General features: G+C 44.8%; 1 protein-coding gene across 1 annotated transcript in view; it reads right to left on the bottom strand.

The window, feature by feature from the left end:
* The window catches only part of LOC115491548 (uncharacterized), a 37,202-nt gene that overhangs the window by 8,851 nt on the left and 2,257 nt on the right, over positions 1-26,094 (bottom strand). Inside the window, exons 2-15 of the mRNA XM_072921441.1 lie at positions 25,510-25,628; positions 22,282-22,417; positions 20,517-20,578; positions 17,694-17,812; positions 15,679-15,763; positions 13,127-13,257; positions 10,943-11,027; positions 8,770-9,023; positions 5,742-5,885; positions 1,885-2,307; positions 1,064-1,753; positions 856-997; positions 488-807; positions 14-439 (exon numbers count right to left, since the gene is read on the bottom strand). Of these exons, the coding sequence (XP_072777542.1) occupies positions 14-439; positions 488-807; positions 856-997; positions 1,064-1,753; positions 1,885-2,307; positions 5,742-5,885; positions 8,770-9,023; positions 10,943-11,027; positions 13,127-13,257; positions 15,679-15,763; positions 17,694-17,812; positions 20,517-20,578; positions 22,282-22,417; positions 25,510-25,628 (3,136 nt within the window). The remainder of the gene's footprint in view (positions 1-13; positions 440-487; positions 808-855; positions 998-1,063; positions 1,754-1,884; positions 2,308-5,741; positions 5,886-8,769; positions 9,024-10,942; positions 11,028-13,126; positions 13,258-15,678; positions 15,764-17,693; positions 17,813-20,516; positions 20,579-22,281; positions 22,418-25,509; positions 25,629-26,094) is intronic.

Genomic DNA, 26,094 nt, shown 5'->3' with positions numbered 1-26,094 from the left:
GACCAGTGTTGACCCAATGATGACCGATCTTGACCCAATGGTGACCGGCCTTGACCCAATGGTGACGGGTCTTGGGTCAATGTCCGATCTTGGGCCAACGATGACCGGTCTTGACCCAACGATGACCGATCTTGGGCCAATGTCTGATCTTGACCCAACGATGACCGGTCCTGGGTCAATGTCCGGTCTTGGATCAACAATGACTGGTTTTGGGTCAATGTCCGGTCTTGACCCAACGATGACCGATCTTGGGTCAATGTCCGGTCTTGGGTCAATGTCCGGTCTTGGATCAACAATGACTGGTTTTGGGTCAATGTCCGGTCTTGACCCAACAATGACCGGTCTTGGGTCAATGTCCGGTCTTGGGTCAATGTCCGGTCTTGACCCAACAATGTCCGGTGTTGACCCAACGATGACCAGTCTTGGGTCAATGTCCGGTCTTGACCCAACAACATCCGGTCTTGACCCAACGATGATTGATCTTCACCCAATGATGACCGATCTTGGGTCAATGTCTGGTCTTGGGTCAATGTCCTGTCTTGACCCAACAATGACCGCTCTTGACCCAACAATGACCGATCTTGACCCAATGATGACCAGTCCTGACCCAATGATGACCAATCTTGGGTCAATGTCCGATCTTGACCCACTGATGACCGATCTTGGGCCAATATCCGGTCTTGACCCAACAATGACCGGTCTTGGGTCAATGTCCGGTCTTGACCCAACAATGACCGATCCTGACCCAACGATGACCGGTCCTGACCCAATGATGACCCCTCTTGGGCCATTGTCCGGCTTTGTCCCCTTGGGGTCATCTCAAGGGACAATGGTGACGTCCTTTGGGCCGTTGACCGATCTTGACCCAATGATGTCCTTTCTTGACCCAACGATGACCGGTCTTGGGCCAATGACCAATCCTGACCCAATGATGACCGGTCTTGGGTCAATGTCCAGTTTTGGGTCAATGTCCGATCTTGACCCAACGATGACCGATCTTGGGTCAACAATGACCGGTCTTGGGTCAATGTCCGGTCTTGACCCAACAATGACCCATCTTCACCCAACAATGACCGGTCTTGACCCAACGATGACCGATCTTGGGTCAATGTCCGGTCTTGGGTCAATGATGACCGATCTTGGGTCAATAATGACCCATCTTGGGTCAATGTCCCATCTTGACCCAACAATGACCGATCTTGACCCAACGATGACCGATCTTGGGTCAATGGCTGGTCCTGACCCAACAATGACCGGTCTTGGGTCAATGTCCGGTCTTGACCCAGCAACGACCGGTCTTGGGTCGATGTCCGGTCTTGGGTTAATGATGACCGACCTTGGGTCAATGTCCGGTCTTGGGTCAGTGTCTGGTCTTGACCCAACGATGACCGATCTTGACCCAACGATGACGGGTCTTGGGTCAATGTCTGGTCTTGACCCAACAATGACCGATCTTGGGTCAATGTCCGGTCTTTGCTCAATAATGTCCGGTCTTGACCCAACAATGACCGATCTTGGGTCAATGTCCGATCTTGGGTCAACAATGACCGGTCTTGGGTTGATGACCGGTCTTGACCCACTGGTGACCGGTCTTGGGTCAATGTCCGGTCTTGACCCAACGATGACCTTTCTTGACCCAACAGTGACCGGTCTTGACCCAATGGTGACCGGTCTTGACCCAACAATGACCGATCTTGGGCCAATGGCTGGTCTTGACCCAACAATGACCGATCTTGACCCAACAATGACTGGTCTTGACCCAATGATGACCAATCTTGGGTCAATGTCCGATCTTGCCCCACCCCCCCCTCCCGCCCCGCCCGTGACCGACACCGCGCCGGCGACAAACCCCCATCACCACCACCACCGTGTCCCATCCCCCACCGCACCGATTCCTCCACCATCTCCTCGTTCTCCTCCAACCTGACGTAAAACTCCGACGTCCCCGACGGGCTCCGCGCCCCCAACACCGGCACCGCTCCGGCGACCGTTTCGGCGTCACCGCGCCGCCGACCGCGCCGCCACCAACACTCCAACGCCAAAGCGCCGCCGCGCGGGTCTTGGGTGACCGTCAGGACGTCTTCGTTGTCCGGCAGCGCGTCCAGCAGCGGGAACGGCGACGCCGGTGACGGTGACGGTGACGCCGGTGACGGTGACGCCGGTGACGGTGACAACGGCGACGCCGGTGACGGTGACGGTGTCGGGGACGTTCGGGGATGTGCCAAAAGCGCCGAAAGGCGTCGGTGGAGCTGCTCCAGCGTCGGGCGTTGGGAGGGCGGCAGCCGGCAGGAGCGGAGGAGGTCGAACCTGGAGGTTTGGGGACGTTTGGGGACGTTTTGGGGAGGTTTGGGGCATTTGGGGACGTTTTGGGGACGTTTGGGACATTTGGGGACATTTGGGGACATTTTGGGACATTTGGGGTGTTTGGGGACATTTGGGGACGTTTGGGGTTGTTTGGGGAATTTGGGGATGTTTGGGGACATTTGGGGCATTTGGGGACATTTGGGGACATTTGGGAGCGTTTCGGGACATTTGGGGACATTTGGGATGTTTGGGGATGTTTTGGGGACATTTGGGATGTTGGGGACAGTTGGGAGGTGTTTGGGGACATTTGGGGACTTTGGGGACGTTTTGGGATGTTTGGGGACGTTTGGGACCTTTGGGGATGTTTGGGAACCTTTGGGGACATTTGGGGACATTTGGGGACCTTTGGGGATGTTTGGGGATGTTTGGGGAACTTGGGGACATTTGGGGATGTTTGGGGACAGTTTGGGATGTTTGAGGACGTTTTGGAGACGTTTGGGACGTTTGGTGGATGTTTTGAGACGTTTGGGGACGTTTTGGGACATTTTGGGACGTTTGGGGGATGTTTGGGGACATTTGGGGGACGTTTCGGGGACGTTTAGGGACGTTTTGGGGACATTGGAGACATTTGGGGATGTTTGGGGACGTTTTGAGATGTTTTGGGGACGTTTGGGGACATTTGGGATGTTGGGAGGTGTTTAGGACATTTGGGGGCGTTTCGGGACATTTGGGGACGTTTGGGGGCGTTTGGGGACATTTGGGGACGTTTGGGGACATTTGGGATGTTGGGAGGTGTTGGGGATGTTTGGGATGTTTTGGGACTTTGGGGACGTTTTGGGATGTTTGGGGACATTTGGGATATTTGGGGACATTTGGGATGTTTGGGGACATTTTGGGACATTTGGGATGTTTGGGACATTTGGGGATGTTTGGGGATGTTTGGGGACATTGGGGACGTTTTGGGACATTTGGGGATGTTTGGGGATGTTTGGGGACTTCTCCCAATTTCCCTCCAAATTCTCCCCCCAAATGTCCCCAATGACCCCAAAATCCCCCCAATGTCCCCAATGCCCCCAATGTCCCCAATGTCCCCAATCCCCCCAATGTCCCCAATGTCCCCAATCCCCCCAATGTCCCCAATGTCCCCAATGTCCCCAATGTCCCCAATGTCCCCAATCCCCCCAATGTCCCCAATGTCCCCAATGTCCCCAATGTCCCCAATGTCCCCAATCCCCCCAATGTCCCCAATGTCCCCCCAATGTCCCCAATGTCCCCAATCCCCCCAATGTCCCCAATGTCCCCAATCCCCCCAATGTCCCCAATGTCCCCAATGTCCCCAATGTCCCCAATCCCCCCAATGTCCCCAATGTCCCCAATGTCCCCAATGTCCCCAATGTCCCCAATCCCCCCAATGTCCCCAATGTCCCCCCAATGTCCCCAATGTCCCCAATCCCCCCAATGTCCCCAATGTCCCCAATGTCCCCAAATGTCCCCAATGTCCCCAATGTCCCCAATCCCCCCAATGCCCCCGATGTCCCCAATGTCCCCAATGTCCCCAATGTCCCCAAATCCCCAAATGTCCCCAACGTCCCCAAATGTCCCCAAATCCTCGAATGTCCCCAATGTCCCCAATGTCCCTGATGTCCCCAACCCCCCCAATGTCCCCAATGTCCCCAATGTCCCCAATGTCCCCCCAATGTCCCCAACCCCCCCGATGTCCCCAATGTCCCCAATGTCCCCAATGTCCCCGATGTCCCCGATGTCCCCCCAATGTCCCCAATGTCCCCAATGTCCCCAGTGTCCCCAATGTCCCCAATGTCCCCCCAATGTCCCCAATGTCCCCAATCCCCCCAATGTCCCCAATGTCCCCAATGTCCCCAATCCCCCCAATGTCCCCAAATGTCCCCCAATCCCCACAATGTCCCCAACCCCCCCAATGTCCCCAATGTCCCCAATCCCCCCAATGTCCCCCCAATGTCCCCAATCCCCCCAATGTCCCCAATGTCCCCAATGTCCCAAATGCCCCCAATGTCCCCAATGTCCCCAAATGTCTCCCAAATGTTCCCAAATGTCCCAAATCCCCCCAATATCCCCAAATGTCCCCAAATGTCCCCAATGTCCCCAATGTCCCCAAATGTCCCCCCAATGTCCCCAATGTCCCCAATGTCCCCAATGTCCCCAAATGTCCCCCCAATGTCCCCAAATGTCCCAAAATCCCCAAATGTCCCCAATGTCCCCAACGTCCCCAATGTCCCCAATGTCCCCAAATGTCCCCAAATGTCCCCAAATGTCCCCAAATGTCCCCAATGTCCCCAATGTCCCCAAATGTCCCCCCAATGTCCCCAAATGTCCCAAAATCCCCAAATGTCCCCAATGTCCCCAACGTCCCCAATGTCCCCAATGTCCCCAATCCCCCTGATGTCCCCAAATCCCCAAATGTCCCCAAATGTCCCCAACCCCCCCAATGTCACCAATGTCCCCAATGTCCCCGATGTCCCCAATGTCCCCAATGTCCCCAATGTCCCCAACGTCCCCAACGTCCCCAATCCCCCAATGTCCCCAATGTCCCCAATGTCCCCAATGTCCCCAATGTCCCCAATGTCCCCAATCCCCCAATGTCCCCAATGTCCCCAATGTCCCCAATGTCCCCAATGTCCCCAATGTCCCCAATGTCCCCAATGTCCCCGATGTCCCCAATGTCCCCGATGTCCCCAATGTCCCCAATGTCCCCAATCCCCTCTATGTCCCCAGTGCCCCAAATGTCCCAAATCCCCAAATCCCCCCAATGTCCCCAATGTCCCCAATGTCCCCAATGTCCCCAATGTCCCCAATGTCCCCAATGTCCCCAATCCCCCCAATGTCCCCAATGTCCCCGATGTCCCCGATGTCCCCAATGTCCCCAATGTCCCCAATGTCCCCAGTGTCCCAATGTCCCCAATGTCCCCAATGTCCCCAATCCCCCCAATGTCCCCAACACCCCCAATGTCCCCAATGTCCCCAATGTCCCCAATCCCCCCAATGTCCCCAATGTCCCCGATGTCCCCGATGTCCCCAATGTCCCCGATGTCCCCAATGTCCCCAATGTCCCCAATGTCCCCGATGTCCCCAATGTCCCCAATGTCCCCGATGTCCCCAATGTCCCCAAACCCCCCCGCTGTCCCCGATGTCCCCAATGTCCCCAATGTCCCAAATCCCCCAATGTCCCCAAACCCCCCAAATGTCCCCAAATGTCCCCAATCCCCCCAATGTCCCCACTGTCCCCAATGTCCCCAATGTCCCCGATGTCCCCAATGTCCCCGATGTCCCCAATGTCCCTGATGTCCCCAAACCCCCCAATGTCCCCAATGTCCCCAATCCCCCCAATGTCCCCAATGTCCCCAATCCCCCCAATGTCCCCAATGTCCCCAATCCCCCCGATGTCCCCAATGTCCCCTCACCATGGGGGTGGCAGTGCCACCCGGGGTCGGGGCAGTTCTGGGGGTCGTCGGCTCCGGAGGCGCCCGAGGAGCTGAAGGTCCGAGAGGTGGGGGAGGGGCCGAGACCCCCACTCCAGGAGCTCCCAGAGGGTCACCCCCAACGCCCTGAGGGGACAATGCCACCATCAGTGTCACCTCGGGGTCACCGAGGTCACCTCGGGGTCACCAAACCCCCCCCAGGGCCCTGAGGGGACAATGCCACCGTCAGTGTCACCAATGTCACCAATGTCACCTCCCCGGGGTCACCAAACCCCCCCAGGGTCACCCCCAGAGCCCTGAGGGGACAGAGGGGACAATGCCACCATCAGTGTCACCAATGTCACCTCCCCGGGGTCACCAAACCCCCCCAGGGTCACCCCCAGAGCCCTGAGGGGACAATGCCACCATCAGTGTCACCTCGGGGTCACCGAGGTCACCAAACCCCCCCCAGGGTCACCCCCAGAGCCCTGAGGGGACAATGCCACCATCAGTGTCACCTCGGGGTCACCGAGGTCACCAAACCCCCCCAGGGTCACCCACGAGGGGACAGAGGGGACAATGCCACCATCAGTGTCACCTCGGGGTCACCGAGGTCACCAAAACCCCCCCAGGGTCACCCCCAGGGCCCTGAGGGGACAATGCCACCATCAGTGTCACCTCGGGGTCACCGAGGTCACCAAAACCCTCCCAGGGTCACCCCCAGAGCCCTGAGGGGACAGAGGGGACAATGCCACCCTCAGTGTCACCTCGGGGTCACCGAGGTCACCAAAACCCCCCCAGGGTCACCCCCAGGGCCCTGAGAGGACAGAGGGGACAATGCCACCATCAGTGTCACCAATGTCACCATTGTCACCTCCCTGGGGTCACCAAACCCCCCCAGGGTCACCCCCAGAGCCCTGAGGGGACAATGCCACCATCAGTGTCACCTCGGGGTCACCGAGGTCACCAAACCCCCCCAGGGTCACCCACGAGGGGACAGAGGGGACAATGCCACCATCAGTGTCACCTCGCGGTCACCGAGGTCACCAAACCCCCCCAGGGTCACCCCCAGAGCCCTGAGGGGACAGAGGGGACAATGCCACCATCAGTGTCACCAATGTCACTATTGTCACCTCCCCGGGGTCACCAAACCCCCCCAGGGTCACCCCCAGCGCCCTGAGGGGACAATGCCACCATCAATGTCACCAATGTCACCATTGTCACCTCCCCGGGGTCACCAAACCCCCCCAGGGTCACCCCCAGGGCCCTGAGGGGACAATGCCACCATCAGTGTCACCTCGGTGTCACCGGGGTCACCAAACCCCCCCAGGGTCACCCCCAGAGCCCTGAGGGGACAATGCCACCATCAGTGTCACCAATGTCACCATTGTCACCTCCCTGGGGTCACCAAACCCCCCCAGGGTCACCCCCAGCGCCCTGAGGGGACAATGCCACCATCAGTGTCACCTCGGGGTCACCGAGGTCACCTTGGGGTCACCAAACCCCCCCAGGGTCACCCCCAGGGCCCTGAGGGGACAATGCCACCATCAGTGTCACCTCGGGGTCCCCGAGGTCACCAAACCCCCCCAGGGTCACCCCCAGGGCCCTGAGGGGACAGAGGGGACAATGCCACCATCAGTGTCACCTCAGGGTCACCGAGGTCACCAAACCCCCCCAGGGTCACCCCCAGAGCCCTGAGGGGACAATGCCACCATCGGTGTCACCTCGAGGTCACCAAGGTCACCAAACCCCCCCAGGGTCACCCTCAACGCCCTGAGGGGACAATGCCACCATCAGTGTCACCTCGGGGTCACCGAGGTCACCAAACCCCCCCAGGGTCACCCATGAGGGACAGAGGGGACAATGCCACCCTCAGTGTCACCTCGAGGTCACCGGGGTCACCAAACCCCCCCAGGGTAACCCCCAGAGCCCTGAGGGGACAATGCCACCATCAGTGTCACCTCGGGGTCACCGAGGTCACCAAACCCCCCCAGGGTCACCCTCAGAGCCCTGAGGGGACAATGCCACCCTCAGTGTCACCTCGGGGTCACCGAGGTCACCAAACCCCCCCAGGGTCACCCACGAGGGGACAGAGGGGACAATGCCACCATCAGTGTCACCAATGTCACCTCCCCGGGGTCACCAAACCCCCCCAGGGTCACCCCCAGAGCCCTGAGGGGACAATGCCACCATCAGTGTCACCTCGGGGTCATCAGGGTCACCAAACCCCCCCAGGGTCACCCCCAGAGCCCTGAGGGGACAATGCCACCATCAGTGTCACCTCGGGGTCACCAAATCCTCCAATCCCCAAAGTGTCCCCAAATCCCCCCAAATCCCCCCAAAGTCCCGAAATGTTCCCAAATGTCCCAAATCCCCAAAAGTCCCCAAAAGTCCCGAAATTCCCCCAAAACCCCAAAAGTCCCTAAATCCCCCAAATCCCCCAATGTCCCGAAATCTCCCAAAATCCTCCAAAGTCCCTGAAAATTCCCAAAATCCCCCTAAATCCCCCAAATCCCCAAAACATTCCCAAATCCCCCCAAAGTGCCCAAAGTGCCCAAATCCCCCAAATCCCCCAAACCCCCAAAATCCCCTCAAATTGCCCAAACGTCCCCAAATCCCCCAAAGTCCCAAATATCCTCAAATGTCCCCAAATCCCCCCAAAGTCCCCAAATCCCCCAAAATCCCCAAAATCCTCCAAACTTCCCAAATCCTCCAAATCCCTCAAACATCCCAAATCCCCCAATGTCCCCAAATCCCCCAAATCCGCCAAAGTCCCCAAATGTCCCAAATGTCCCTAAATCCTCCCAAATCCCCCAAAGTGCCCAAAACCCCCAAATCCCCCTGAAGTCCCCAAATCCCTCAAAATCCCCAAATCCCCCAAATCCCCCAAAATCCTCCAAAATCCCCAAAATCCCCCAAATCCCCCAAATATCCCAAATCCCCCCAACCTCCCTTAAGTCCCCAAATCCCCCAAAGTCCCGAAATGTTCCCAAAATCCCAAAATCCCAAAATCCCCCAAAATCCCCCGTACCAGACGTTGCTCTCGGGGCTGTGCGGCGCCACCTCCAACACCTCCGACCCCTCCGACCCCTCAAACGTTCCCGTTTTTTCCGTTTTTTCCGTTTTTTCCGTTTTTTCTGTTTTTTCCGTTTTTTCCGTTTTTTCTGTTTTTTCCGTTTTTTCCGTGTTTTCCGTCGTTTCCGTCGTTCCGCGGCTCAGCAGCTCCGGCGCCATCCAGCGCAGCGGCAGCGGCGGAGTGAGCCCGGAGGCCGTGAAATAATCCTCCTGCGGGCGGGAAAACGGGGAATTTCGGGAATTTCGGGAATTTTGGGAATTACGGGAAATTCCAGTGAAATTTCAGCGAAATTCCAGTGAAATTCCTGCAAAATTCCAGTGAAATTCCAGCGAAATTCCAGCGAAAATACGTCGAATTTCGGCCGAAATTGATGTTGAAGGACGCGGTTTTCTGGTGTTCTCAAAGTGCCCAAAATCCCTCAAAATTCCCCAAATTTTCCAGATTTCACAAAATTTCCCAAATTTCACAAAACCCACCAAAAATCCCCCCAAAGTCCCCCAAAAACCCCAAAACTCCACCAAAATCTCCCAACAAAATCCCCCCAAAATCCCCCCAAACCCACGAAAAATCCCCCAAAATCCCCGATTTCCCCCAAAAATCCCCCCAAAATGTCCCAAAATTCCCCCAAAAATCCCCCCCAAATCCCCCAAAATGTCCCAAAATTCCCCTAAACCCACCGAAAATCCCCCACAAAATCTCCCCCAAATGTCCCAAAATCCCCCCGAAATTCCCTCGAAATTCCCCCAAAATTCCCAGGGGTATGCGTGAAAATACGGCAAAATTCGGGCAAAATCGATGTGGAATTCCGCGGTTTTTTGATGTCCCCAAAAACCCCAAAATCCCCAAATTTCCCAAAATTTCCCAAAATTCCATGAAATTCCACCCAAATTCCCAGAATTCCCAGGGGTTTGCGTGAAAATGTGGCAAAATTATGGCAAAATTACGGTAAAATTTGGGCAGAATTCACGGAAAATTCATGCGGAATTCCGCGGTTTTCTGATGTCCTCAAAATCCCCAAATTTCCCCAAATTTCCCAAATTTCCCAAAATTCCCCAAAACCCACTAAAAATCCCACCAAATCCCTCAAAATGTCCCAAAATCCCCCCAAAAATCCTCCAAAATTCCCCCGAAATTCCCCCAAAATTCCCAGCAGTTTGCGCGAAAATATGGCAAAATTCAGGTAAAATCTGATGTCCTCATAGTGCCCAAAATCCCCAAATTTCCCGAAATTTCCTAAAATTTCCCAAAATTCCACCCAAAATCCCCCCGAAATTCCCCAAAATGTCCCCCAATCCCCCCAAAAATCCTCCAAAATCCCCCCAAAATCCCCCAAATTTCCTGACAAAACCCCCTAAAACCTCTGCAAAATCCCGGATTTTCTGCCCAAAAATCCCCCCAAAATCCTGTATTTTCTCCCCAAAATCCCCCCCAAAATCCCCCAAAATGTCCCAAAATCCCCCCAAAAAATCCCCCAAAATCCCCCTCAAAATCCCCCCAAACCCACCAAAAACCCCCCAAAATGTCCAAAAATCCCCCCAAAATCCCCCCAAAATCCCCCAAAATCTCCCAACAAAACCCCCTAAAACCACCTAAAACCTCCCCCAAAATCCCGGATTTTCCCCCTAAAAATCCCCCAAAATCCCTCAAACCCACCAAAAATCCCCCAAAATGTCCCCAAAATCCCCGAAACCCACCAAAAATCCCCAAAAATGTCCCAAAATCCCCTCCAAAATCCTCCAAAATCCCCAAAACTCCACCAAAATTTCCTGACAAGACCCTCTAAAACCTCCCCAAAATCCCAGATTTTACTCCCAAAAATGACCCCAAACCCCCCAAAAAATCCCCCGAAAATCCCCCCAAATTCCCCCAAAAATCCCCAAATTCCCAAAAAATTCCTCAAAATGTCCCAAAATCCCCCCAAAATCCCCGCAAACCCACCAAAAATCCCCCCAAAAAATCCCCCCAAAATCCCCCAAAATGTCCTAAAATCCCCCCAAAAATCCCCCCAAATCCCCCCAAAACCCACCAAAAATTCCCCCAAAATCTCCCCAAAATCTCCCCAAAAATCCCCCAAAATTCCCCCAATCCCCCCAAGCCCCAAAATTTCGGTTTTTTGCCCCGAACTGACGCGGTAGAGGGCGGGGCCGAGGCCGTAGTCGCCGATTCGCGCCGTCAGCTCCGAGCTCAGCAGAACGTTCCGGAGCGCCAGGTCGCTGCGGGAGCACCAAAATGGGGGAAAACCACGGAATTTTGGGAAAATACAAAAATTTGGGGGAAAAATAGAGGAATTTGGGGAAAAAACCCACAAAATTTGGGGAAAAAATCCCAAATTTTGGGGAAAAAACGGAGAAAATTTGGAGAAAAAATAGAGAAATTTGGGGAAAAAAACCACCAATAATTGGGGAAAAAAATCCCAGAATTTTGGGGGAAAATCACAAAAATCGGGGAAAATCCTGAAATTTGGGGAAAAAAATCCCCAAATTTGGGGAAAAAAGGAGAAATTTTGGAGAAAAAATAGAGGAATTTGGGGGGAAATACACCAATAATCGGGGAAAAAATCCCAGAATTTTGGGGGAAAATGACAAAAATCGGGGAAAATCCTGAAATTTGGGGGAAAAATAGAGGAATTCGGGGGAAAAATCCCAAAATTTGGGGAAAAACGGAGAACTTTTGGGAAAAAAAACACCAATTATTGGGGAAAAAAATCACAGAATTTTCGGGGAAAATCACAAAATATTGGGAGGAAATCCTAAAAATTGGGGGAAAATCCAAAAATTTGGGGGAAAAATAGAGGAATTCGGGGGAAAAATCCCAAAATTTGGGGAAAAAAGGAGAAATTTTGGGGAAAAAAACCACCAATAATTGGGGAAAAAAATCTCAGAATTTTCGGGGAAAATCACAAAATATTGGGGAAAATCACAAAATTTGGGACAAAAATGGAGAAATTTGGGGGAAAAAATCCCAAAACTTGGGGAAAAAAGGAGAAATATTGGGGAAAAAAACCACCAATAATTGGGGAAAAAAAATCCCAGAATTTTCGGGGAAAATCACAAAATATTGGGAGGACATCCCAAAAATTGGGGGAAAATCACAGAATTTGGGGAAAATCCTGAAATTTGGGGGAAAAATAGAGGAATTTGGGGAAAAAAATCCCAAAATTTGGGGAAAACCGAAGAAATTTTGGGGAAAAAAACACCAATAATTGGGGAAAAAACCCCAGAATATTGGGGGAAAATGACAAAATATTGGGGAAAGTCCCAAAAATTGGGGAAAATCCTCAAATTTGGGAAAAATAAGGAAAGGGGGGAATAATGGAGAAATTTGGGGGGAAAAATCCCAAAATTTGGGGAAAAACGGAGAAATTTTGGAGAAAAAATAGAGGAATTTGGGGGGGAATAACACCAATAATTGCGGAAAAAAATCCCAGAATTTTGGGGGAAATTCACAAAATATTGGGAGGAAATCCTGAAATTTGAGGAAAATAGAGAAAGTTGGGAAGAAAAATTTATTTTTAATGGGATTTCTTTAATTTTAATGGGATTTCTTTAATTTTTATGGGTTTTTTTATGTGGGATTTTTTTTTTTCATTTTTAATTTGATTTCTTTAATTTTAATGGGATTTCTTTCTTTTTAATGGGATTTCTTTAATTTTTATGGGATTTTTAAAAATTTTTTTATTTTCAATGGGATTTCTTTAATTCTTATGGGATTTTTTTAAAGTATTTTTTTTTAATTTTAATGGGATTTTTTTTATTCTAATGGTATTTTTAATGGGATTTTTTTTTCATTTTTACGGGATTTTATTAAATTTTTTTTTTTTATTTTTAATGGAATTTCTTTGATTTTAATGGGATTTTTAACGGGATTTTTTTTATTTTTAAGAGCATTCTTAATGGGATTTTTTTTATTTTAACGGGATTTTTTTCATTTTTATGGAATTTTTTTTTAATTTTAGCGTGATTTTTACCGGATTTTTTTTTTTAATTTTAACGTGATTTTTACCGGATTTTTTTTATTTTAACGGGATTTTTACCAAATTTTTTTTTATTTTTACAGGATTTTTAATGGGATTTTTACCAGATTTTTTTTCATTTTCACGTGATGTTTTTTGTGGGAGGATTTTGGGGTGAATTCCGTGTATTTTGGTACCTGTGGACGAAGCCGTGGCGGTGCAGATCTATTTTAATGGGATTTTTAACGTGATTTTTACCGGATTTTTTTAAATTTTAACGTGATTTTTACGGGATTTTTTTTATTTTAACGGGATTTTTTTTGGGGACGATTTTGGGGTGAATTCCGTGGATTTTGGTACCTGTGGACGAAGCCGTGGCGGTGCAGGTGCCGCAGTCCCCGCGTCACCTCCAGAGCGAAGCGCTGCAGCGTCCCCAAATCTCGGGGGGCTCCGGTGCCCCTCTGAGCGCGCAGGTAACGCTTCAGGTCCCCCTGGGAGAGAAAAAAACACAGAATTTTACCCCAAAAATAATAACAATTCAAGGGAAATTAAAAAAAAATTTAATTAAAAAAAACAACGAAATTACAGCAAAAAAAGGCAAAAAATTGCACCCAAACCACCCAAATTACCCCCCAAAAAACCCCCAAATACCTCAAAAAACACTCAAATTTACCCCAAAAATACCAGCAATTAAATGGAAATTAAATAGAAATTAAATAGAAGGAAAAAAACCCGAAATTACAGTGAAAAAACCAAATTATCCCACCAAAAAACCCCGAAATACCTCAAAAAACCCCAAAAATTACCCCAAAAAACTGAAAAATACCTCAAAAAAACCACACAGTTACAAAAAACATCCCAAATTACCCCAAAAAACCTCAAAAAACACAAAAATTACCCCAAAAAACCAAATAACCCAAAAAAACCGGAAAATACCTCAAAAAACCCACACAGTTACCCAAAAAACACAAAATACCTCAAAAAAACCCACAAATACTTAGAAAACCCTAAAATTTACCCCCAAATACTAAAAATATCTCATAAAACACAAAAATTGAAAAAAAAAAAACCCAAATTACCCCCAAAATCCCCTAAATAACCCCAAAACCCCCACCCCAAACCCCAAAAAACTCTCAATGGAGCCGGATCCCAAAATCCCTCGATTTCAACCCAAACCCCCCCAGGTAACGCTTCAGGTCCCCCTGGGAGGGAAAAAACACAGAAATTTACCCCAAAAATATCGGCAATTAAAGGGAAATTAAATCAACATTTAAAAAAACCCAAAAACCCACGAAATTACAGCGAAAAAAGGCAAAAAATTGCACCCAAAACCCCCAAATTACCCCCCAAAAAAGACAAAAATTACACCAATAAACCTGAAATACCTCAAAAAAACCCAAAAATGACCCCAAAAAACTGAATTACCCCCCAAAAAACCCAAAATGCCTCAAAAACCACAAAAATTACCCAAAAAAACCCCAAATTACCCCCCAAAAAACTGAAATACCTCCAAAATCCCCCAAAATTACCCTGAAAAACCCAAAATACCTCAAAAAACACAAAAATTACCCCAAAAATCCCAGCAATTAAAGGGAAATTAAATCAACATTTAATTAAAAAAAAAAACCCCGAAATTACAGCGAAAAAACGCAAAAAATTGTACCCCAACCCCCCCCAGGAAACGCTTCAGGTCCCCCTGCGAGGGAAAAAAATAACAAAATTTACCCCAAAAATATCAGCAATTAAAGGGAAAATAACTTCAAATTAATAAAAAACAAAAAAAAACCGAAATTACAGAGAAAAAACCAAATTATCCCTCCAAAAAACCAAATTATCCCCCCCAAAAAACCCCAAAATACCTCAAGAACCACAAAAATGACACCAAAAAACTGAATTATCCCCCAAAAAAATCAAAATACCTCAGAAAAACCCAAAAATTACCCAAAAAAACCCAAATCACCCTAAAAAACCCAAAAAATACCTCAAAAAACCACACAGTTACCCAAAAAACCCCAAATTACCCTAAAAATCCCGAAATACCCCAAAAAACTGAAAAATACCTCAAAAAAACCACACAGTTACCAAAAAAATCCCAAATTACTGTAAAAATCCCGAAATACCCCAAAAAACACAACACTTACCCCAAAAATCCCAACAATTAAAGGAAAATTAACGCAACGTTTAATTAAAGAAAAAAAACCAAAATAACCCCAAAATTACAGCGAAAAAAGGCAAAAAATTGCACCCAAAACCCCCCCAGGTAACGCTTCAGGTCCCCCTGGGGAGAGAAAAAATACAGAAATTTACCCCAAAAATAACAGCAATTAAAGGGAAATTAAATCAAAATTTAATTTAAAAAAAACCCCACGAAATTACAGCAAAAAAACCAAATTATTTCCCCAAAAAACCCCAAAATACCTCAAAAAAACCACGGTTACCCAAAAAAAATCAAATTACCCCAAAAAAACCCCCAAATACCTCAAAAAACACAAAAATTACCCCCAAAAAAAGAAATACCCCCAAAAAACCCCAAATGCCTCAAAAAAAACTTAAAAATTACCCCAAAAAACCAAATTAGCCACAGAAAACCCGAAATATCTCAAAAACCACAAAAGTTACCCCAAAAAAACCCAAATTACCCCCAAAAAAACCCAAATGCCTCAAAAACCACAAAAATTACCCCAAAAAACCCCCAAAATTCTCCCAAAATTCCCAAAATTTTCCCCGAAATTCCCCCCAAACTCCCCTAAAAATTCCCTAAACCCCCCCAAAACTTCCCTAAATTCCCCCCAAAACCCCTCCAGGACCCCCCCAAACCTTCCAAAAATCCCCCCAAAATCCCCCAAAATCCCCCAAATTCCCCAAAATTCCCCAAAAGTTCCCCAAAATTCCCGAAATTCCGAAATTCTCACCAGTTGGCAGAACTCCCAGACGAGCAGTTGGGGGCGCTCCCGACACCCCCCGAGGCAGCGCAGCAGGTTCGGGTGCCGCAGCCTCCTGGGGACCCAAAATCCACAAAATTTAACCCAAAATTTCACCCAAATTTCATCCAAAATTCACCCAAAATTGTGTCCCAATATCCCCCAAATTTCAGCCAAAATTCACCCAAAATTCCGCCCAAAATTCTGCTCAAGATCACCCAAATTTCACCCAAAATCCGCAGCAGGTTCGGGTGCCGCAGCCTCCTGGGGACCCAAAATACCCCAAATTTCACCCAAAATTCTGGCCAAAAATGCTCCAAATTTCACCCAAAATTCACTCAAAATCCAGGCAAAAATTCCCCAAATTTCACCCAAAATTCAGGCAAAAATTCCGCCCCAAATTTCACCCAAAATCCGCAGCAGGTTCGGGTGCCGCAGCCTCCTGGGGACCCAAAATACCCCAAATTTCACCCAAAATTTCACCCAAAATCCGGCCCCAAATACCCCAAATTTCACCCAAAATTGTGTCCCAAAATCCCCCAAATTTCACCCAAAATCCGGCCCAAATTCCACCCAAAATTCCAGCAAAAATGCCCCAAATTTCACCCAAAATCCGCAGCAGGTTCGGGTGCCGCAGGGTCCTGGGGAGACCCAAAATTCACAAAATTTCACCCAAAATTCACCCAAAATTCACCCACAATTCTGTCCCAAAAATCCCCCAAATACTGCCCAAAATTCCGCCCAAAATTCCCCAAATTTCACCCAAAATTCACCCAAAATCCCCCAAATTTCACCCCAAATTTCACCCAAAATCCCCAAAATTCTGCCCAAAATCTGGCCCAAATTTCACCCAAAATTCTGTCCCAAAATCCACCCAAATTCCACCCTAAATCCGGCCCAAAATCCCCCAAATTTCACCCAAAATCCGCAGCAGGTTCAGGTGGCGCAGGGTCCTGGGGACCCAAAATCCACAAATTTAACCCAAAATTTCACCCCAAATCCCCCAAATTTCACCCAAAAGTCACCCAAAATTCTGTCCCAAAATCCCCCAAATTTCACCCAAAATTCTGCCCCAAATCCCTCAAATTTCACCCAAAATCCCGCCCAAAATGCCCCAAATTTCACCCAAAATTCTGCCCAAAGTTCCCCAAATTCCATCCGAAATCCCCCAAATTTCACCCAAAATTCCGTCCCAAAATACCCCAAATTTCACCCGGTGGTTTTGGCCATTTTTGGGCTATTTCAGGGTGTTTTGGGGGTATTTTTTGCTATTTTTGGGTGTTTGTTTTTGGGGTATTTTGGGATGTTTTTGGGGTATTTTTTGTTGTATTTTTGGGGTGGTTTTGGGGTCATTTCTGTTGTATTTTTGGGGTGATTTTGGGGTTTCTTGGGGCTATTTTTTGCTATTTTTGGCTGGGTTTTTTTTTGGCTATTTTTGCTATTTTTGGCTGGTTTTTTTTGGGCTATTTCGGGGTGTTTTTGGGGTAATTCTGTTGTGTTTTTGGGGTGATTTTGGGGGTTTTTGGGAGTATTTTTGAGTATTTTTATCTAGTTTTTTTTTGAGGTATTTTTGCTATTTTTGGCTGGTTTTTTTTGGCTATTTTTGGGTATTTTTCGCTGGCTTTTTTTTGGGCTATTTCGGGATGGTTTTGTGGTATTTTCTGTTGTATTTTTGGGGTATTTTTGGCCCTTTTTTTTGGGGTATTTTTTGCTATTTTTGGCTGTTTTTTTTTTTTTGGTATTTTTGCTATTTTTTGCTGGGTTTTTTTTTGTATTTTTGGGTATTTTTGTCTGGTTTTTTTGGGCTATTTCGGGATGTTTTTGGGGTATTTTCATTTGTATTTTTGGGGTATTTTTTGCTATTTTTTGGGGTTTTTTTGGGGTATTTTGGGTTGTTTTTGTGCTATTTTTTCCTATTTTCAGCTGGTTTTTTTTTGGCTACTTTGGAATGTTTTTGGGCTATTTTCTGCTGTGTTTTTGGGGTGATTTTGGGGGATTTTGGGTACCTGTAGGGCTCGGCCTCGGCCAGGAACCGTCTCCGCTCGGGGGTCTCGGCCCCCGCCCGAAGCTCCTTCAGCACCACCGGGGCCGGGCCGGGGCCCCCCCGCAGCTCCCCCAAAATCACCTGAAAAAAGCCAAAAAAAGCCAAAATCCACACGGGAAAAGTACGGCCCTGACAGCCCCCCATAGAAAAAAATTAAATATTTAAATTAAAATCCCCCAAAATTTCATTAAAATACAAAAATTCCCATTAAAAATGCAAAAATCCCGTTAAAAATCACATTAAAAAAAATCTAATTAGAAAATCTAAAATCCTGTTAAAAATCCCTTTAAAAATAAAAAAAAATCTTATTGGAAACCCCAAAATCGTGTTAAAAATCCTGTTAAAAATCCCGTTAAAAATCCCATTAAAAACCAAAAAATATTCTCGTTAAAAACACTAAAATCTTGTTAAAAATCACATTAAAAATCCCATTAAAAATCCCATGAAAAACAAAAAAAAATCTCATTAGAAACCACAAAATCCTGTTAAAAATCCTGTTAAAAATCCTGTTAAAAATCCTGTTAAAAATCCCATTAAAACCCCAAAAAAATTCTTGTTAAAAACACTAAAATCTTGTTAAAAATCACATTAAAAATCCCATTAAAAATCCCATGAAAAACAAAAAAAAAATATCGTTAGAAACCACAAAATCCTGTTAAAAATCCTGTTAAAAATCCTTTAAAAAATCCTATTAAAAATCCCATAAAAAACAACAAAAAAATCTTGTTAGAAAACCTAAAATCCTGTTAAAAATCCTGTTAAAAATCCTATTTAAAAAAACAAAAAAAAACTCATTAGAAACCCCAAAATCGTGTTAAAAATCCTGTTAAAAATCCCATTAAAAATAAAAAAAAATCTCGTTAGAAACACTAAAATCTTGTTAAAAATCCTGTTAAAAATCCTGCTAAAATATCCTGTTAAAAATCCCGTTAAAAATTCCATTAAAAACAAAAAAAAATTCTCGTTAAAAACACTAAAATCTTGTTAAAAATCCCGTTAAAAATCCCATTAAAAATCCCTTTAAAAACAAAAAAAAATCTCATTAGAAACACTAAAATCTTATTAAAAATCCTGTTAAAAATCGCATTAATAATCTCATTAAAAACAAACCAAAAAAATCTCATTAGAAACCCCAAAATCCTGTTACAAATCCTGTTAAAAATCCTTTAAAAAATCCTATTAAAAATCCCATAAAAAACAACAAAAAAATCTTGTTAGAAACACCAAAATCCTGTTAAAAATCCCATTAAAAATCCCATTAAAAATCCCATTAAAAACAAGAAAAAAATCTCGTTAGAAACCCCAAAATCCTGTTAAAAAACCTGTTAAAAATCATGTTAAAAATCCCATTAAAAGCCAAAAAAAAATCTCATTAGAAACCCCAAAATCCTGTTAAAAATCCTGTTAAAAATCCCACTAAAAACCCCAAAATATTCTATTTAAACCCAAAAATCCCATTAAAAACCCCAAAAATCCCAATAAAAATCCCATTAAAAACCCACAAAAAATCCTCTTAAAACTCTAAAAAAAACCCCCATAAATTCCAATAAAAATCCCATTAAAAATAATAAAAAAAATCTCATTAGAAACCCCAAATACCTGTTAAAAATCCTGTTAAAAATCACATTAAAAACAACAAAAATCTCATTAGAAAACCTAAAATCCTGTTAAAAATCCCATTAAAAATCCCATTAAAAACAACAAAAAAATCTCGTTAGAAAACCTAAAATCCTGTTAAAAATCCTTTTAAAAATCCCATTAAAAACAAAAAAAAAATCTCATTAGAAACCCCAAAATCCTGTTAAAAATCCTGTTAAAAATCCCATTAAAAATCCCTTTCAAAACCAAAAAAAAATCTCATTAGAAACACTAAAATCCTGTTAAAAAACCTGTTAATAATCCTATTAAAAAATCCCATTAAAAACCAAAAACAGAATCTCATTAGAAACCCCAAAATCCCATTAAAAATCCTGTAAAAAAAGCCAAAAATCCTGTTAAAAATCCCACTAAAAAACCCAAAATATTCTATTTAAACCCAAAAATCCCATTAAAAATCCCATTAGAAACCCCAAAAATCCCGATAAATATCACATTAAAAACCCACAAAAAATTCTATTAAAACTCCAAAAAAAAATCCCATTAAAACCCCCAAAAATCCCGATAAAAATCCCATTAAAAACCAAAAAAAAATCTCATTAGAAACCCCAAAATCCCATTAAAAACCCTACAAATCCTCTTAAAAATCCTAAAAATCTCCTTAAAAATAAAAATCAAAATAAAAAAAAACCCCAAATCCCATTAGAAACCCCCAAAATCCCATGAAAACCTCATAAATCCTTTTAAAATTAAAAAAAAACATTAAAAACCCCAAAAATCCTGTTAAAAATCCAAAAAATCTCATAAAAAACCCCAAAATCCTTCTAAAACTCTAAAAAAAACCCATTAAAAACACCAAAAATCCCGTTAAAAACCCCAAAAATCCCCATAAAAATTAAGAAAAATTTAAAAACCACAAAAAATTCCATTAAAAAAAATTAAAAACCAAAAATATCCCACAAAAAAAAGTTAAAACCAAAAAAAAACCCCCCCAAAAAAAGTTAAAAATCCCCAAAAAATCTCATTAAAAATAAAAAAATTTCCCAAAAAAAAAATTAAAAACCCATTAAACCCCCGAAATTCCCCCAAATTTCCCTCGAAAATTCCCAAAATTTCCTCAGAAATTCCAAAAATTCCCAATTTTCCCCCAGAGAGTCCCAAAATTCCCAAATTTTCCGGGAATTCCGACCTTGCCGAACCAGGCGGTGCCGATTTCCTGCAGGAAGCTGAGCTGGGGCGGCCCCGGGGCGGCTGCGGGGGAAAAATTCCCAAAATTCCATCAGAATTCCCAAAATTCCCACCAAAATTCCTAAAATTCCCAAAATTCCACCCAAAATTCCCCCCGAAATTCAGCCCAAATTCCCAGAATTCCACCCAAAATCCTGAAATTTCCACCCAGGAATTCCCATTTTCCAACCCAAAATTCTGAATTTCCACCCAAAATTCCCAATTTTCCACCAACATTCGAAAATTTCCACCCAAATTCCCAAAATTCCACCCAAATCCCAAAATTTCCATCCAAGAATTCCCTTTTTCCCATAAAATTCCCATTTTCCAACCCAAAATTACCAATTGTCCACACAAATTCCCAAAATTCCACCCCAAATTCTGAATTCCCACCCAAAATCCCAAAATTTCCATCCAAAATCCCCAAATTTCCACCCAAGAATTCCCATTTTCCCACCCAAAATTCTGAATTTCCACCCAAAATTTCCATTTCCCCCATTTTCTCCCATTTATTCCCATTTTTCCCCATTTTTTCCCATTTTCCCCAATTATTCCAATTTTTTCCCATTTCCCCCATTTATTCCCATTTTTCCCAATTTTCCCCCATTTATTCCCATTTTTCCCCATTTATTCCCATTCCCCCCCCATTAATTCCCATTTTCCCCCATTTTCCCAATTTTTCCCCATTTTCCCCATTTCCCCCCCATTTTTCCCATTTATTCCCATTTCCCTCCATTTATTCCCATTTTCCCCCAATTTATTCCCATTTTTCCCCATTTTCCCCCCATTTATTCCCATTTTCCCCCATTTATTCCCCATTTTCCCCATTTTTTCCCATTTTTCCCCATTTTTCCCCATTTTTCCCTATTTATTCCCATTTTCCCCTTTTATTCCCATTTATTCCCATTTTCCCCCCATTTTTCTTCATTTCCCCCCATTTTCCCCATGAATTCCCATTTTCCCCCATTTATTCCCATTTTTCCCCATTTATTCCCATTTTTCCCCCCTATTTTCCCCCATTTTTCCCCATTTATTTCCCATTTCCCCCCATTTATTCCCATTTTCCCCCCCATTTATTCCCATTTATTCCCAATTTTTCCCCATTTATTCCCATTTTCCCCATTTATTCCCCATTTTTCCCCATTTTCCCTCATTTATTCCCATTTTTTCCCATTTATTCCCATTTTTCCCCCCATTAATTCTAATATTTTCCCCCATTTTATTCCCATTTTTCCCCCATTTTCCCCCATTTATTCTCATTTTTCCGCATTCTTCCCCCATTTCCCCCATTTTTCCCATTTATTCCCCATTTATTCCCATTTTTCCCCATTTCCCCCCATTTATTCCCATTTTTCCCCATTTTCCCCATTTAACCCCATTTTTTCACCATGTTTCCCCATTTTCCCAATTTTTTCCCATTTTTTCCCATTTATTCCCATTTTTCCCCATTTTCCCCATTTATTTCCCATTTATTCCCATTTATTCCAATTTTTTCCTATTTTTCCCCATTTATTCCCATTTATTCCCATTTTTTCCCCATTTTTCTCCCCATTAATTCCCATTTTCCCCATTAATTCCCATTTTTCCCTCATTTTTTCCCTCATTTTTTCCCTATTTTTTCCCGATTTTTTCCCGATTTTTTCCCCATTTTCCCCCATATTTTCCCCATTAATTCCCATTTATTCCCATTTTTCCCAATTTCCCCGTTTTTTGCCCCAATTCCGTACCCGGGGGGGGCTCCAGGGGCACCACGAACACTCCGGGGGGGGCGCAGCAGGAGGAGGAGGAGGAGGAGGAGGAAAATTCCTCTGGAGGCGCCGAAAATTCCCCGGAATCCTCGTCCCCCTCGGGGCTCTCCAGCTCCTGCCGGAATTCGGGAATTTTGGGGATTTGGGGGATTTTTGGGAATTTTGGGGGTTTAAAATGGATTTTATTGGGATTTTTGGGGTTTTAAAATGGATTTTTTGGGGATTTTAAAATGATTTTTTGGGATTTTTCTTTGAATTTTTTGTGGGATTCAGAGACTTTTCTTGGAATTTCAGGAATTTTGGAATTTTTGGGAAAATTTTTTGGGAATTTTGGGAATTTTTGGGGAATTTTTTGGGGGATTATTGGAGATTTTTAGGGTTGTAAAATGGATTTTTTGGGGATTTTTTTGGGGAATTTTGGGGGATTTTTGGGGAATTTTGGGGGGATTTTTGGGGGATTTTTTGGGTTTTAAAATGGATTTTTTTTTAATTTTTGGGGGATTTTTTTGGGAATTTTTTGGGAATTTTGGGAATTTTGGGGGGTTTTAAAACGGATTTTTGGGGATTTTTTTGGACTTTTTGGGGGATTTTTGCGGTTTTAAATGGATTGTTTTTGGATTTTTTTGGAATTTTTGGGGGATTTTTTTTTGGTTTAAAATGGATTTTTTTTTTTTTTTGGAATTTTTTGAGGGATTTTAGGAATTTTGGGTACTTTTCGGGTTTTAAAATTGATTTTTTTGGGTATTTTGGAGGAATTGTTGAAGAATTTTTTGGGGGATTTTTGGGGTTTTAAAATGGATTTTATTGGGAATTTTGGGGGAAATTTTTGGGATTTTTTTGGGGGGATTTTGGGGGTTTTAAAATGGGATTTTTTGGGGAATTTTTTTACAATTTTGGGAATTTTTGGGGGATTTTTTGGCAATTTTTGGGGGGATTTTTGGAGTTTTAAAATGGATTTTTTTAGGATTTTTTTGGAATTTTTTTTGGAATTTTAGAAATTTTTGGGGGGATTTCTGGCGTGTTAGAATGGATTTTTTTGGGATTTTTTTTGGGAATTTTTGGGGAATTTTTTGGGGGAATTTTTTGGGAATTTTTTTGGGGATTTGGGGGTGAATTTTCCAGATTTGGGAGGTGAATTTTCAGGATTTTGGGGTTTTTCTGGTTTTTTTAGTTCCTATTTGTGGATTTTGTGGTGAATTTTCAGGATTTTGGGTTTTTTGGGGTGAATTTTCAGTATTTTGGGTTATTTTTTGCTTTTTGGGGTCATTTTTTGGGGATTTTGGAGTGAATTTTCTGGGGTTTTTGGGTGAATTTTCATAGTTTTTGAGGTAAATTTTGGTGTTTTTTTCAGTGAATTTTTGGGGCTTTTTTGTTTGAATTTTCATGATTTTGGGTTTTTGGGGTGGATTTTGGGGTGAATTTTCAGGATTTTGGATTTTTTGGGGGGTGATTTTTCATGGGTTTTTGTTTGAATTTTCTGGTTTTTTGGGTGAATTTTGAGGGTTTTTTTGGGTGAATTTTGGGGATTTGGGGCAAAATTTCAGGGATTTTTTTTGGGGTGAATTTTGGGGTGAATTTGGGGGATTTTGGCTCACCTTGAAGCCGAGGTCGCCGCGTTTGCAGCAGAGGCAGGTGAGGAGGAGGAGGACGAAGGCCCCGAGAGGGATTTTGGGGTGAATTTGGGGATTTTTTGGGTTTTTTTGATTGAAATTTCAGGATTTTGGGTTTTTTGGGGTGAATTTTCAGGATTTTGGGTTATTTTTTGATTTTTGGGGTCTTTTTTTGGCATTTTGGGCCGAATTTTCTGGGGTTTTTTGGGTGAATTTTCGTAGTTTTTTCGGTGAATTTTGGTGGTTTTTTCGGTGAATTTTGAGTATTTTTCGGGCTTTTTTGTTTGAATTTTCATAATTTTGGGTTTTTGGGGTGGATTTTGGGGTGATTTTTCAGGATTTTGGATTTTCTGGAGGCGATTTTTCGTGGGTTTTTGGGTGAATTTTCTGTTTTTTTGGGTGAATTTTGAGGGTTTTTTGTGTGAATTTTGGGTTTTTTGGGCAGAATTTCAGGGATTTTTTGGGGGATTTTTTTGGTGTGAATTTTGGGGTGAATTTGGGGGATTTTGGCTCACCTTGAAGCCGAGGTCACCACGTTTGCAGCAGAGGCAGGTGAGGAGGAGGAGGACGAAGGCCACGAGGGGGATTTTGGCTGAATTTGGGGTTTTTTGGGTTTTTTTGTTTGAATTTTCAGGATTTGGGTTTTTTTTGGGGGTGAATTTTGAAGATTTTAGTTTTTTTGGGGTGAATTTTCAGTATTTTGGGTTATTTTTTGATTTTTGGGGTCAGTTTTTGGGGATTTTGGGCTGAATTTTTGGGGTTTTTTCTACTTTTTTTGGGTGAATTTTTGATTTTTTGGGCAGGATTTCAGGGATTTTTTGGGGATTTTTTTGGGGGTGAATTTTGGGGTGAATTTGGGGGATTTTGGCTCACCTTGAAGCCGAGGTCGCCGCGCTTGCAGCAGAGGCAGGTGAGGAGGAGGAGGACGAAGGCCACGAGGGGGATTTGGGGTGAATTTTGGGGATTTTGGGCAGGTTTTTGGGGATTTTTTTGGGGATTTTTTTTGGGATCTTTTTTGTTGTGAATTTTGGGGTGAATTTGGGGGATTTTGGCTCACCTTGAAGCCGAGGTCGCCGCGCTTGCAGCAGAGGCAGGTGAGGAGGAGGAGGACGAAGGCCACGAGGGGGATTTGGGGTGAATTTGGGGATTTTTTGGGGATTTTTTGGGGGATTTTTTTGGGGATTTTTTGGGGGATTTTTTTTGTGTGAATTTTGGGGTGAATTTGGGGGATTTTGGCTCACCTTGAAGCCGAGGTCGCCGCGTTTGCAGCAGAGGCAGGTGAGGAGGAGGAGGACGAAGGCCACGAGGGGGATTTTGGGGTGAATTTTGAGGGGTTTTTTGGGATGAATTTTGGGGATTTTTGGGCAGGATTTTGGGGATTTTTTTGGTGTGAATTTTGGGGTGAATTTGGGGGATTTTGGCTCACCTTGAAGCCGAGGTCGCCGCGCTTGCAGCAGAGGCAGGTGAGGAGGAGGAGGACGAAGGCCCCGAGGGGGATTTGGGGTGAATTTTTGATTTTTTGGGCAGGATTTTGGGGATTTTTTGGGGGATTTTTTTGGTGTGAATTTTGGGGTGAATTTGGGGGATTTTGGCTCACCTTGAAGCCGAGGTCGCCGCGTTTGCAGCAGAGGCAGGTGAGGAGGAGGAGGACGAAGGCCACGAGCCCCGAACACGAGAGCAGCAGAGCGGCCGAGGGGGGACCCGCGGGGGGGGAGCCTGGAAATGGGGAAAAAAAGGGGGAAAATGGTTAAAAATGGGAGAAATGGGGAAAAGTTGGGAGAAATGGGGAAAAACTGGGATAAAATGGGAATAAGTGGGGGGAAATGGGGTAAAAAAGGGGGAAATGGGAATAAATGGTAAAAAAAATTGAGATAAAATGGGAATAAGTGGGGGAAATGGGGTAAAAAAGGGGGGAAATGGTAAAAAATGGTAAAAAATTGAGATAAAATGGGAATAAGTGGGGGAAATGGGGTAAAAAAGGGGGGAAATGGGAAAAATTGGGGAATGGGGGAAAAATGGGGATAAATTGGGGGAAATGGGGCAAAAAAGGGGGGAAATGGTAAAAATGGGGGAAATGGGGGGAAAATGGGAATAAGTGGGGTAAATGGGGCAAAAAAGGGGGAAAATGGTTAAAAAATGGGGAAAATGGGGAAAAATGGGAATGAGTGGGGGGAAATGGTGT

This window comes from Taeniopygia guttata, chromosome 37 (assembly GCF_048771995.1).
Source record: "Taeniopygia guttata chromosome 37, bTaeGut7.mat, whole genome shotgun sequence".
In the NCBI taxonomy this organism is placed as follows: Eukaryota; Metazoa; Chordata; class Aves; order Passeriformes; family Estrildidae; genus Taeniopygia; species Taeniopygia guttata.
Note: the sequence above shows the minus strand (reverse complement) of the source record. Positions and strands in the feature narration are given on the sequence as shown.